Consider the following 14388-nt stretch of genomic DNA (forward strand, 5'->3'; position numbering starts at 1 on the left):
GTTGCAGTTATAGGAAAAGGATCCAGAAAACATATCTCAGTGCCCTTGTGTTTATTTAATAAAGAACCTGTTTAAATAGTGTCAACCAGATGAAGCAAAACAATACAGACCAGGGGAGACTGTGAGGCAGAGCTCTGCGTTCCCTGCTATTTTTTAAGCTATTTTTTTTTTCTTTCCCAGCTCTTTCGCATGCATTTCCTTGCTTTTTGCATTGTGAATGTTCTTACAGTTTCTACTGAGGGTTTTTCCACAAGACATCAGATGTTTACTGACATTCAACATAACTTCCCTGCTGCATCAGTTTGTCAAATATTTATTGAAGCAGAGACAGACTCTGCTGCGCACTGAGCTGAGGGAGACAGGGCTCCAGGTCTGGTATGGAAAGAGAAATAGAAAGGCACAGGGCTTTGGCTTTGTCCTGTATGGATTCTGTGAGGTTTGAAGGGACCGATGGGAGCTGTGGATATTCAGAGAGGCAGCGAATGAAGGCAAAGCTGAGAGTGATGTTCCTGCAGCTGGAAAGGTAGTTCTGCTAAAAGTGGGTACAGAGCTGTGAGAGAAACTGGGTGTGAATGATGAGAATTTCAGCCTTGTAAAGCAGGTGGCAATAAATAAATGGAATTGCAATTACACAAAGGAAGAAAGGGCAATGAGAGACACCACTTGTTGGTTCTGAGCTGTCCCAGCCATGCTGTGGGTGAGAGAAGGCAGCTGGGTGCTGCGTGTTCCTTCATTCAAGGAGTCTGAACTGCACGGTGTGGTACTGCTCTGCTCTAGATGGGCTCAGAATACAAATACCCAAAGATCACTGAGGCCAACGATTAACCCAGCACTGTGAGCATTAAAATCCTACACTCCCAGAAAGCAAAGCCCTGCCCATCTTGAGCAATTTTTTGCTACATCCCTTTCTCACAGAGCTGAGTGCTTGTGTTCACCGACTGCCCACTGCATGCCCCCTCCCCACCAGTCGGCCTCACTAATAGCAATTTGCAAACGGAGATTTGGTTAGACCACAGTGCCTCGTACATTAAATTACTCTGCTAACTCCACCCAGAGCAGCACGGCTCTAAATTAATATAAACTTACCAAAATGCAATTTTATAACTGATTCACGTTGCGTCTGCCCTCCCTCCAAATTCAGTCTGAGTAATGTTTCCTAATCTAACGCTCCATAAAACAAACTGAGGAACTTTGATATTATCCCCATCTGCCTGGGAGCCCAAACGCAGCCATCTGCGCAACTTCAGGCGCTGCTTTGGAGCCAGGAGCTGTTATCTGCCGGCGTTGTCCTTGGTCCTCTCAGAGGAACACATCTGTGCCCTGAGTGCCGCTCTGTGGCTGTGGGATCCCTCCACCTGTGTGCCCATTACCTTAGATAGCGGTTGGAAGGGCTTTGAAAAGGGACAGGACTGGTCAATGCTATGTTTCTTCACCTGCTTGCTTAGAAAACCTTTCCATTTTTTTTAACCTGTTACATTTCCTATGTGGCTTGCGGTCCCTTTGCCTCAGTTCTCAGTGTTAACACAGACCTCCTCTCCCTCCTATAGCCAGCCTCTGGGTCTGGCTATTTTCCCTGTCCCCATACAGTACAACACAGCCAGTGCTCTCACACCCAGCTCGCTCACAAACTGTTGCCAGCAATTTTGCTTATTTCCAGAAAACCAAAGCAATGTCTCCTGTTGTGCTTTGGTGAGCCTCAAAAAGGAACAGACCTTGCAAGAAAGATTCCAAGTAGAAGTGCAGAACACCTGAGGTGGCACTGACTGCTTGGAAACCTTGATGCTCCAAGAGCCAGTTCTGCTCCAGACCTGGCCCTGGGATCCCACCCAGTTCTTCTCGTTCTGTAGGTTCTGTTGTCAATGAGAGCTTTGTCCGGGTAAGGATGCCAGAACAAAGCAAGGCTTGCCTTCCCCTCAGCATTTGTATTGATTTTCAGCTGTTTGCTCCCACTGGTCAGAGATGCATCAGCCCAGAATCCTGCTCAAGCACTTCCAGTAGGGACTGTTGAGCATCAGCTCATTTACAAAGGGGATGGGGTTTGGGAAGCTGCAGAAACTGAAGTCTCCCACCTGGCTGGTTGAAGTGCAGCAGCCCAGCTTCCCTCACACACAAATCCATTCTTAAAGCATTTTTGTCTCCAGACCATTACTGTGGGCTGAAAGCAGTGCAGATGATGGTTCCTTAATGCCAAGTCATTCATACTTCTCCAATGCAGGACTGTAATCCACTCCTAGAACACTACAGTTCAACTGGGAAGTGAGAGTTTATCAACAACCTTCCTATTAAAATACCTAATTAAAAAGACTTTGAAGGAAATGAACCAATGACTGTGAACCTTCTTTGCATGAAGAAACATATTCAGTCCAAGACGGAATTTGTGGTTTCAGAAGAGAGGGAATTTGGTTTTAGTTCCATGTGACCCTGCTTCAGAAGAAGGATTCAAACCTCAGCTCTTACCATTCCACAAACTCCAACTTAAGGGTTACCTGGAAGAAGGACTTTACAACCTCACTGATCCGAGGCTTCGATTGTAACACAAGGGAGAACAGGCTCACGAACTACTGAAATCCCAAGAAACGAATGGCAAAGCGCTACCTGCATCTCAAACATGTCCTCTGGAGGAACCAGCTGCAAAGAGAACTTCCACCAACACAAGTTTTGGCTGCATGAAATCTCCTTCTTGCTGTGGAGATGATCACATACAGGTACGAACTCCACCTCATCTGCTGCACCGCCAGCCTAACTTCCTATGAGAGAAGGATATTCTTGTTTTCCAATTTAACACGTTTATATGGGAAGCTCCTGTTCTGTATCATTTACTCTCAGATGACGGGTAAAAAAAATCTGTGCACAAGTAGGACTTTATCAAAGTGTATAACCTCAAGCTCTGACTCTCATAGGTCACGTGTATTAGAAAGCTGAAACACCTAACTGGACTCTTCCCCTCAAAATAACAAAAAAGAATGATCTTTATCAGCATTACCTGCAGGCTAAACAAAAAGCAGAGCACTTTCCTGGACCGTGTCAATTGATTTATACATCTATTAATTCCCCAAGCTAAAACTGCTTGTCAAGAATTGAGTCAAAAACATCTGAATGTAAAAAACTGGTGAGCTGACATCAACCTCAGTCTCTGCACTGAGCTCATCCCTTTGGCAGAGCCTGAACACCAGACGGCCCTTCAAACCTGAGCACACTGCAAAGAGAGGGATGGAGCAGCACAAGGATGTCAGAGCACTTGCACACACCCACGTGAAGGTAAGCCCACATCAGGACCTTCAGAAATAACCCAATTGGCTCAAAATGCTGCAATTTGTGGCCACTCACGTGCAGCACAGACTTCAGACATTTTCACTCGCAAAGATAAACCAACGTCCTCCTTCACTGACAACTTTGTGCTAACTGCTTCTTTTGGCAATACCGGGTTTAATCCTTTCTCAAGATTCCATATTTATTTCTTTTTTATGGTTTTGTACAACATCCTGCTTGGTGTTACAGCAGACTGCTGGACTGTGACGTTGTACTGAATCACAGTTCACTTTCTCACTCTTGCAAAGAGATCCCACAGAATTAGGTTCAACTGTGAGAGACCCTTCTTGAAAACTCTCTTTGAAAGACAGACCATAGAAATACTTTGTTAGAACCAAAAGGATTACAATTAAAAACATACTCCCAAATATCTCTCAGATGGTTCTTGCAATTCCCTATTACTTTCTATGAGGCAGCACCAAATTCAGCCATCGTGAGCCCTGTCTGCCCTCTCCCGGTTTCCACAAAGCTGGCAACGAGAGCTGCAATGGAACTTGAAGCACACACAGCTAAGAACAAACTGGGAAAACACAAATACCAGAAGAGATGATTTAAGAAAGTACAGAAATGAATTACTGGGGACTAAGGGAAATAGTGGAAGTTAACAAACCTTTTGTCTTTTTGGATCTGTGTCTACCTACGCGGTGCTGCACGGGCACACTTCTTCAAGACAAGAAAGTACAGGGAACTGAACTCTACAACGACACACACAAAGTACCACACAAATTTACCTTGAACAGGGACCAAAACCAGGTCTGAAGCCCTTTGCAGGTAGGTCTGCCATAAGCTGCCAATGGGGCTCCCGGCATTGTTTTAGCACATGCTGTTTCACAGCACAGATACCTTGGCTGGATGAGCTCTGAGCAGATACATTTATATCAATATCAAAGTTACAACAAGCTCTCTTAGTGCAATAAATAAATAAACCTTGGAGGTCTAAACAGAATTAAGCACAGACTTTAAGGATAAATTACATCTTTGTGGATTGACAGCTATTAAAAGACAATTTCCATGCAGAAAACACAGGCTGTACACGTCTGTGCTTCTCTCCATAGCACAGCTGTTACGATTCCTCAAGTACAACTGTGAAGTCACCATGCCAAAGTCATAACACGGTATCACCGCTTCTTCAGACACCATAGTTTTCTTATACAGAAAGACTTCTTTTTATCAAACAGAATGAATTGCATGCTTAATGTCAACACAGACATTTTAAAGTAAGCATGAGAAGCTGCAGCGTGTATAACTATACCCAGAAACACGAGCTGATCAGAAATAAATGCTCCTTATGGGCAGGCTGATTCAGCACAGGGCATTGCAAAGCGCAAACTACTCAGTAACCCGGCCCCAGGTCCAAAAGAACAGATATTCTACGTGAGCCTCCCAATGAATCCTTTCCTTCAGTCCTACAGTTTGACATTCCTCTTTTAACTGCTTTTTAAACCTACATTTCTTCACCCAAGAGGAACACAATCCTACTTCTTCCAACTACACCAACAAGAACACTCAGTAAGTGACCATTTTTTCCCACCAAAACCTCAGAAAAGATCTCATTTCTCTTCCAGAAAAGTCAGCTTATCATTCCAGAAACAGATTGCAAGGATCTCTAAAACAGTTCTGAGGCATAACCTGACCATACTGTCTCTGTTTCAAGCAGCAGAAGTTTTACCAGTGCTGAATTCCTGGCTATCTGATAGCAAAGAATTGCATTTAGGTTTGTATAGGTTTCTAAAATACATCTGTAATATTTCTTCACAGACGAAAGAATCTGCTTAAAGTCATCAAAACTCTCCCTTTCTTGCTTCTCTCTACATCTTAACAACCACTTCACGGCCCGCTCTAGTCTTATGATTAAGCAAGTTTTGTCCCACACTGGCAGCTCTTCTGCAGCGGTACCTTTCTGACACTCCACATTCTTTTGCTGCTGTGTCCATTTCCCTTCTCTTTGTAATTCCTACAAACGTTTCTTTAAACTCTCCATTGTGATTAGAAGCTGATTAGCCTGCAGGTTTGAAAAGGATGAAAATAAATCAGGTCAATGCTAAATGTAATAATACAGTTGCTAAAGTTAAACAATTAAACACAGTTCTTTTTTTCTTATTTAATAAATAATATAAAAAAAGTGAACTTTTGTTTTGTTACATTATTGGAAAAAAAAAAACCAAAAAAACAAAACAGTTTCTTATCTAACTCCAGCAATTATACAAAGCCATAACGAAACAGACTCAGATTTGGAAGCCAGCTTTTTGGGTGGACATTCCATATCCCGTTTAAGTGGAGTCCAGTGTGCATAGCCTCACAACTACTGATGACTCTTCCACTCCTGGGCTTGGTCTTCTTTCACGTCGTTCTGGTTCCACGGATGACCTCACTGTTCATTTGCAACAAGAAACCCCAAAACAAACACACTCCTTAGTTAAGATGAAGAAGAAGAAAAAAAAATAAGCCCACAAAAACGTGGCAAAGGTTCAACAGGTGATCGATCATAACTGCTTTGACGGAATCATCATACAGATGTTCAGTTGGGTTTGTCACATCAATAGTAACACGGCATTTCACCTTTAGCCTTGTAGAAAAAAATGCAGTCTGATACTATATGCATATATACACACACAGTACACTTGACAAAAAACACTTACGTGGTTTACATTTCACTTTTATTTAATCCTCAAAACTGCCCATATTGCAGGGTTTTGTTTTTTCTTTTTCTTGATGAAATATGGAACTGAGCAGTTCAATCTACAAAATTATGGTAAAAACTTGCTCATTTTTTTCTACCTTATTGCTAAGAAACTTTACAGGTGCACAGTTTGTAAAAATAACCCTTTTAAGACTGAATGTATATACATGCTACAGGATTATTATTGTTTTTAAATGATATTAGCATAGCACCTCCATATGGGGCAAATGCAATGTTGAACATAGAACATTTACAAAGTTAGAACTGCTCCTTTATAACCTCTAAAGGAAAGAAACTGTTCAGTCTTAAAAGGGTTAAGTAGAAACCCTAATATACTTCTTCTAACAAAGCTGCCACTCAATCCCACAGTACAGTGCTGGAAAACAAAGTCAAAAGTCTGGCACAGGCAAGTATACACATTTGTTCAGTACTCATAAACACAGCTGCTTTTGAAATAAAGTAAATAACATGGTTAATAATTGAAGAGCATCTAGTTTCAGGATGGACACCCCTGTGGAGTCATTTAATCTACAAGTGGGTAGTTTACTTCCAATAGATATTTTGTTTCACTTGGCATTAATATTTCGTATAAGGGAATCCACGGATTAACAACTTGAGTTCATGTCTTTTCAGGTAACCATTCTGATCTTACAAGTCTGTGCAATGAAAAGAAGTACAGAATACAATGACTAACACAATTGTGGGATGCCCTCGGGGCAAATAATTAGGAAAGGAAAACATCAGCAGCAGGTTATTAAAGACTATGCTAGTGTTGAATTCTGAAATGCAGTTCCAAACAAAAGGAAACAAGAAAAGGCAGAGCTAAATCTGAGCACACAGTTTGCTTTTTCATCCTACAGTTGGAACTATAACAACATTCTGAACACAGACTCAGTTTCTATGCATACAGAATTAACAGCAGACTTAACAGCTAGACTGGAACAATTATAACTGTTTCATACTGAAACATTCTAAAAGTAGTTGTATCAAAATGTTAAGATATTGTTAATATCATGAAAATTGGTTAACAGCTCACAAGGCCAATAAATGTAACAGTAACACCCCGCAGGAAAAAGTTCAGGAAGATAATATAACTGAACAAGGGGACGTATGAACCACAGTAAGGACTTGGAAGACCATTTCTGTACTACAAAGTAACTACTGGCAAAAATGGTGCCACAAGCCCAAAGGTAAAACAGCGTTTTAAATGGTCTCGTAAGCACAACTTAGCAATCTGTTTTTCACCCAGATGGCTGTAGTGTGTAGAACAGAAGAAATAAGGCTAGGTCGTTAGGTTCTTTACAAGTCAAGGAATATCATATCTATTGGGCAAAAATTATTGCAAATAAACTGAATATAAAAAAGTATTGCATTTACATGTAAAAATTTTAAAATAATGAGTATAAAAGCAGGTGTCAAGTTCTGAAACGCTATTTGAAGCATCCTTTGAAGGACAAAAGACTCGTTACGGTTTGCCTATTGTGTGTATATCATGGTTTGTTCTTCAGTATCCTCCTAAACTCGATATATACATCACTCCAATTCTCAGTCTAATTAGCGACGAAAATCTGTTGCTTCTGAATTAAACAGTACTGTGAGATACTTATGTGCTTCAAACAAAAACACTGTGAAATGATTCCTGCCAAACAAGACTAACATGAAGTTTTATAGCATATACACAAGTAAACAGATCTGCAAGTAAATGCCAGTAAACAGTTTAAAACAGAGATAAGGCCACAATGAATTCTGCCCTTGGTCACTGAAACAGAGATGAGGTGAGGCAGTATCCACTAGTGCTAAGGACCAGCATTGTGACTATGTCATGGGAGTCTGTTTCATAATACAGCAGATCAAATATGAAGGCCTGTGGTAGGATACAAGCACGTTTCAGAAGGACAGCGGCACTCATTTAAACTATTAGCTAAATATGTTTTATAACCGATTTCCTCTTTTAACCACATTGTTCTCACATGTACAGTGGAGCACTAAAACAAACACGTAAAATGGAGCGTCAGAGTACAACAAATATGATGCAGTGAAAATGCTTTAAAATGTTGGTGGGTGTTGGAACTGGAGTAGGTGGTCAGAAATAAAAACCCTATGAAAATGGTCAACAGGTAAGCTAGGATGCAATGCAGCGTAGGAAGCCACAGGTTCACATTTACACAGCAGTTGTGGCTCATGCTTCAGGGAATAAAAAAGTCTGAACACACCATAAGATTCATAATTTGGCTTTTCAAGATCACGCTATCAGAACTTGTCCTACGATTCTATGTCTAGTTCTGTGACTATGAACTAGTGGGATATATTTTCAATTACAGATGAAGCAGGCAGGTCCGCAAGGAGAGCTAAAACACAGCAAAATCAAAATGAAAAACAAACACGACGACCAACAAAGTCAAAGTGCAAATGAGCCTTAAATTTATGATGGAGAGAAGACTTGAATGTTGCACAAGCTGTTGGCAGGGAAGGAGAAACCCATAGGAAATAAGGATGGGAGGAGTTGACATCTTCATAGTGCTTTTATGATTTTCTATTTGCCCGTTCCTAAGTAATAAAATTTACTTTAGTTATTATGGTATGATCACTTCACAATGAAAAGCACGTTCTCAATACAAGTGTTACACTTAAAAGTCTGGCCTAATTTACCGAACTGTATGAAGAAAAACATGCTTTTTGTGACTCCTAGCCATGAAGGGCATCACCTACCAATCTCATTTGTAGCATATACTTCTCGTGATATTTTAGTTACATGCCAACAAGACAGAAGACATGCTGCCAAATGAAGTTATTGGGAACATTCCACTTTCGAAATAAAACATTTAACTTACACTTAATACAAATTATGTACAAGAATAGAAAAACCTGAACAGATTCTGAAACATTTTCAGATGCAATATGACTGTGAAAGGAAGAGGGAGAGTAACCCAGTAACAACCCTTCAAAAACACCAACGTATGCCTGTGACATGAACAATCATCATGACTGCTTGAGACGTCACCTCAAAACGAAACTCATGTAATGTTAGAACCTCATGAATTATCACTATAAATATATATTTAAAAAAAAAAAAAGGAAAACAGAAATAACTATTAACAATGACTGAAAACAGAGCACTAAAGTTAACATACATTGCATGTATTGCAGGCAAGGCAGAGGCATTTTTTAAAGCTTTTGCACAGACTTCATATAATCTTAAAAAAAATACGCTGGCCTTTACAAGGTTCTACTTGCTGAAATAAAAACAATTTCAGTTCATAAAAAGTCACAAGACTTCAGTTTAAAAAAAGAACAGTTCCAGCCACAGACCAAAAATATATATACTTTTTTTTTTAAAACTGGAAGAGTATGGTAATTAGATTATACAAGCATGGTCAGGCTTGGAACCTGAATATACTTCAGAGCAAAAGCTCAGAGAAAAAAAAAATATAAACTATTTGGTAACAAAAGTGTACTATATGTTGTGATACAAAAAAGGTATGGTGAAAATGTACCTTTTATACTAAAGCTTATACAAGTTCCTTGGTCCATAAAAACTATGTTGTGTTCATGTTTTCTAGTTTGCTCAACATGTATCCCAGCCACATTTTTATTTCTTGCCCATTAAAAAAAAACAGCTGAAAAATAGATTTTCAATAAAGTTCTTATGTTTTGGATGGTTTTTTTTGTTGTGTTTTTTTTTTTTTTTTATTGTGGCTTCTATATTTAAGATTAGCACTTGCAGGTAACCAGGTTCAAAACAATATCACCTAAAATGGAAAGGTGTTTTCCCATGAAACCACAAAAATTGTTCAGTTCTCTTGAACGTAGCACTTAAAAGTCAGTTAAAGTCCAAACAAACAACGGTAGTTAGGAAACTACAGTTGCTGTAGATGATGTGACGTTGGTTGGATTTGTGCTGACACTTGTGTAACTTCCCTCACTGTTTGCATTTGTTTCACTGGAAGCCATGAGGCTTGAGTTGGCTCTGAGGATTGCTCCAGCAGCACTGCAGTGTGGTCGTGGCCCTGGTTCCGGTGTGTATGTAAAGGTAAGGCTGGTGGAGTAAATTATGCCATCGTTACGGACCAAAGTTACTGGAACTTGGACTGGTTGACGGACCCACCTCCAACCCTCTCGAAATGCAGAAATATCCGGAACAACGCATAGCATGCTCTCTGCACACCTGAAAAACAGGAGAGCCAACTTAGTAAACAAAAACTTAAGCTTAAAGAATGAGCATACACTACGCCAAACATCCCATAAAATGTAATCACCATAAAAGTAGCAGGAAACACCATACCTGTACATGGTTTCGGCTTCCACATCCCCAAACCAGACTCGTAAATTTGGAGTGAAATTCTGTCCTGTAAGTTCCAACATTGCTACATCCCCGCCACCATTCAACTGGATGAGGGGATGAGTGTAAAAGAAGAAAGCCCACACACACACACAGAAAAAATACACACATTAATTCAGAACAAAAATACTCTAAAAAATTATTTGTAGTGCATACATGAACTGTGAACAATGCTACCAATATCAGTAGGATGAAATAAAAATAAACAGACCTACACAAGTGAACTGTAAAAATGTAAACTCAAAAAGATACTACCAAACAAAGAACAGCATCTTCCAGAGAACACTAAGAGAGCTTCACAGTTTTTCAACAGCAGATAGCTCATTTTCTTAACACGTTTTCAGCCTGGTACTGTTTGATACGGAAATGGCTGTTTCAAGAGTTAAAACTGTTTTCTAAATAACCAAAAGAGAAGTAAAAGTCCTAAAGACATCACCACCATAGTATCTTAAATAACATTCTTGATGTACAGAGCAATATTATTATTATGCATGTAACCAATACAATATTGAATATGAATAGTATTCATGTGATAGATACACATTCTGAAATGTAGCTGAGAAAAATTACTGCAACGTAATTATATTATGTAAAGCTGGTAGCTTTTTTTCACCTTTTTTTTTTTTCTTTTCACCTCAAGTAGCTCATAAAAGTACTATAAAATTTAAATGTAAAAAGAATAATCTTTTGTGAAAGTTTATGAAAATAAACAAGCAAATACGTCACTTACTTGAAGACTTTCTACAACAGGCACAGGTGTCACTGGAGCATGGACCGGTCCCATCCCCTCATAAAATGTGTACTCTGCTTTATCTGTGCTAATGATTGTCCAAGAAGCTCCATCATTAATCATTTCTTTATTTGGTTCTTTTGGGCATGGAGTGGCCTTAAAAAGAAAGTAAGTTTTATGTTTGATCTGTAGAACTGTTTGACAGTCACAGAGCTAAAAAGCAGCTCAGTCAGTAAGAGTATCTATTATTTTCATGACGTGTTTCTCCATCTTTCACCTCCAACAAAATGCTCTGATTATTTTTCATTTTATTTATTATACCTGGCTGAGCACCAAGATTTTCTTATTTGAAATTTGTTCTTCATCTACAAAAAGATGAAAGAAACCAAGCTAATATTCCAAAGTTTGCGCAAAGACATGGGAGAAGCTGAAATGAAAACCCTGCAAATAAGCTAGAAACTTTTGCTATCTTTTTGTGAACAGGTTAGATGTTAGGAGGAAATATTTTATTCAGAGGGTGGCGAGGCACTGGCACAGGGTGCTCAGAGAAGTTGTGGATGTTCCATCCTTTGAGGGGTTCAAGGCCAGGAAGAAATGGGGCCCTGGGCAACCTCATCTTGTGGGTGGGAACTGAGCCCACATCAGGGTGCTGGAACCAAGTGATCTTTAAACTCCCTTCCAACTCAAGATATTCTATGAGTCTGTGACTTCATAAAATGACCAGATCTGCCTGTTTCTATAAACAGCATCTACTACTGCTGCTCTTACACACTGACTATGTTCTGATCAAGCAAGGCATTACTTATAATCCCTTCTGTAGCCTGCAGTCTACACTTAGCCAAGAGCAAGATGATTCAACACTGCTAAGTACAACAGGAAAAAGTATAATGAACTCTGCTGATTTTTCAACAGAAACATTCTGATTCAAAACCAACAGCAAAACTGGCATTCATACATATTTGTAAGTATTTAGGAAAAGTCTGCAGCCATGCTTTTCATCTATCAAAATAAGTTGGAACAACTCACTTGAAATTGGATTATTCTCTCCTGGGAAAGGCACAAATACATTCTCTCAGTGTCTTTAAGGTAAAATGCACATTTATGGAGCTGTGATACCGGATCATCTGCATCCAATAATGCTGTTTGCTTATCTACTTTTCGAATTATCTGTGAATGAAAGTTGTATACAGATTTAGGACAACTTCTGCACTTCTTTACATTGAAGATTACACTGAAGATTACATATGTATTGTTAAGTTCAGGAAGCTAAACATCAATTTTCAAGTTTCCAAGACTCCTGTTTTAATAACATTAGATTCATGATTCCCAATAATTTTGAACCAAGGACACAATATTCCAGTTACAACCAGTACTACTCCTTCAAAATGCTGTACATATATATTTCACCTTTTTCCCCATTCCAATAGCCGAAAAAAAGTCCGGGCTTCAGCAAAACCTACTTTTGGTTTGTTTCTTGACACAAAAGAACAGTAGGTCAATTATCAGTAGTCATCTACAGAAGCACGTGCTTCCAACACTGATAGAATCGATTACATTTTATTGCAGACTGGCTGCTGAACTAAACTAACTGAAAAATAGGGATCTACTCTAAAGGTACTGAGATGGCCTTAAGCATGACATTGCAAACACAACAATCCCAGTTTATCTTAACAGTTGCCTATAAGTAATGTTTAATGACCAACTGAAAATAACAATTGCAACTGACAAACTGACTGTTCAGCACCACAAATATATGCTGACTTAATTCAGAGTATTGTTTTATTCTTAAAAATTAGTGGAAGTATGTTGGAATGATGGAGTTTTACCTTAATTCCTAGAGAAGTTTAATATTTCCTGTTATGCAATATGAGCAGAAGCAGCAGCCATAGTGCTCAAAGATTTCTTAGCTAACCATCTTCTAGTACAACACTTGTAAATCTAGGCTGAAGTCAACAAATGAAATGGTCCTACTAGTGATAAAGCTTTTAAGTATTGATATTGTATAATGAATAAAGTATTTTGCTACAGTGGGATCTAAATCTCTGTTTTTAAAATAGACCTATTTTTTTAATGACAGCCTGCAGATTGATCTACTTTGATAGGTGAGAATTTTGCAAAGTTCCTTCTGCTTAATTTACTTATAGCATTAATCTTAAGGCATAAAGATAAAAATGTGCTTTTACTGAAATGAATGTCATTTTTCATATACAGTGTGTGTTACTAAAAGGAAAGGTAAAAAGCCAAGATTGCAAATAGTGCAATTATACTAATTAGCCATACACTAGTTAACTATAACAGTGGAGAAATTAAATGTTACCAGTCTTGGGAGTGCCATGCCAGTAACGGAGCATACAAGTTTGACAGTCTGCCCATAATGAATGTAGCCATCTCTCACTGTGAATTCTTCTCCTTCCGATTCATCATCATCCACTGCATGAAAAATGAAGTTCCACGTTATTTGTTTAAATAAGTGTTTTTCTCGGTATGAGGAACACTTAATACCACACTACTACATCAATTATACGCTCAGTAACAAAACAAATCTGTGCTTGGGCAATTAATAAAGAAGAAAAACACAGGACTTTTTTGTGGGGATGGAGGGAGGGAAGTTAAAATATATATATTCCTTCATTTTTACTTACAGAGGTGAATGTAAAATGCTCCCCACTGTTGTGAACTGGCATGGAAATTACCGCCTTCTACGTGCAAATATCTGGTGCTAACTGTTTGGGATCGAAGTCTATTAAATAGTGCCACTTTTGTCCCTGATGCAATACATACTGCAAGGAATACATACAGACTTCAGATTATAAAATTACTTTGTTATTATTACAAAGAAAAGTAAGAAGTCACAAATACAATAAAATAAGCCGATGAATATTGGAAATCAAGAAATAAATCTTTATTACTGATTGGATCATATGATAATTATATTTGTGACAAACCAAAAATAGTGACAAAACTATAAGTGGGAAACATATAAAGGCTGTTCTCCAAGGGCATGCTAGTTCACTGAATTTTGCCACTTGGCCAAATAGGCCAGTGATTGCCAGCTGAAATTCTCCATTCACAGCTTTCAAATAACTGATTATTTGAACAGAAGCATTAGCTTACCCTGGAGAAATACTTAAGACTACTTTCAGTGGTCACTGCATTTGAAGTATAAAGAAAGCCTTCTTACAAATCACAACCAATTGAATTGAAAACAGTCAAATACATAAAATTGTAACTATGCAACAAATTTTTTCAGATATGAACTTTTTTATGACTCAAGAGGGCAAAAGGCTAAGTCTGCTCCCCTAAAAAAAAAAAAAAATCAGCCACTATCAT

The 14388-nt window shown here is 38.7% G+C and overlaps 1 protein-coding gene across 4 annotated transcripts in view; it reads right to left on the reverse strand.

Annotated features, from left to right (window-relative positions):
* Window positions 1-5944: 5944 nt before the first annotated feature.
* The window catches only part of RBPJ (recombination signal binding protein for immunoglobulin kappa J region), an 85548-nt gene continuing 77104 nt past the window's right edge, over window positions 5945-14388 (reverse strand). For 2 of the 4 annotated variants that reach the window (XM_015862725.2, XM_015862724.2), the window contains exons 6-11: window positions 13701-13838; window positions 13376-13488; window positions 12085-12225; window positions 11059-11214; window positions 10272-10375; window positions 9664-10154 (exon numbers count right to left, since the gene is read on the reverse strand). In XM_015862725.2, the coding sequence (XP_015718211.1) occupies window positions 9839-10154; window positions 10272-10375; window positions 11059-11214; window positions 12085-12225; window positions 13376-13488; window positions 13701-13838 (968 nt within the window). In that variant the 3' untranslated portion in view covers window positions 9664-9838. Of the gene's footprint in view, window positions 10155-10271; window positions 10376-11058; window positions 11215-12084; window positions 12226-13375; window positions 13489-13700; window positions 13839-14388 lie in introns of all 4 variants that reach the window. The other 2 variants (XM_015862723.2, XM_015862726.2) reach the window with 2 other exon arrangements.

Source organism: Coturnix japonica, chromosome 4, assembly GCF_001577835.2.
Source record: "Coturnix japonica isolate 7356 chromosome 4, Coturnix japonica 2.1, whole genome shotgun sequence".
Lineage (NCBI taxonomy): Eukaryota > Metazoa > Chordata > Aves > Galliformes > Phasianidae > Coturnix > Coturnix japonica.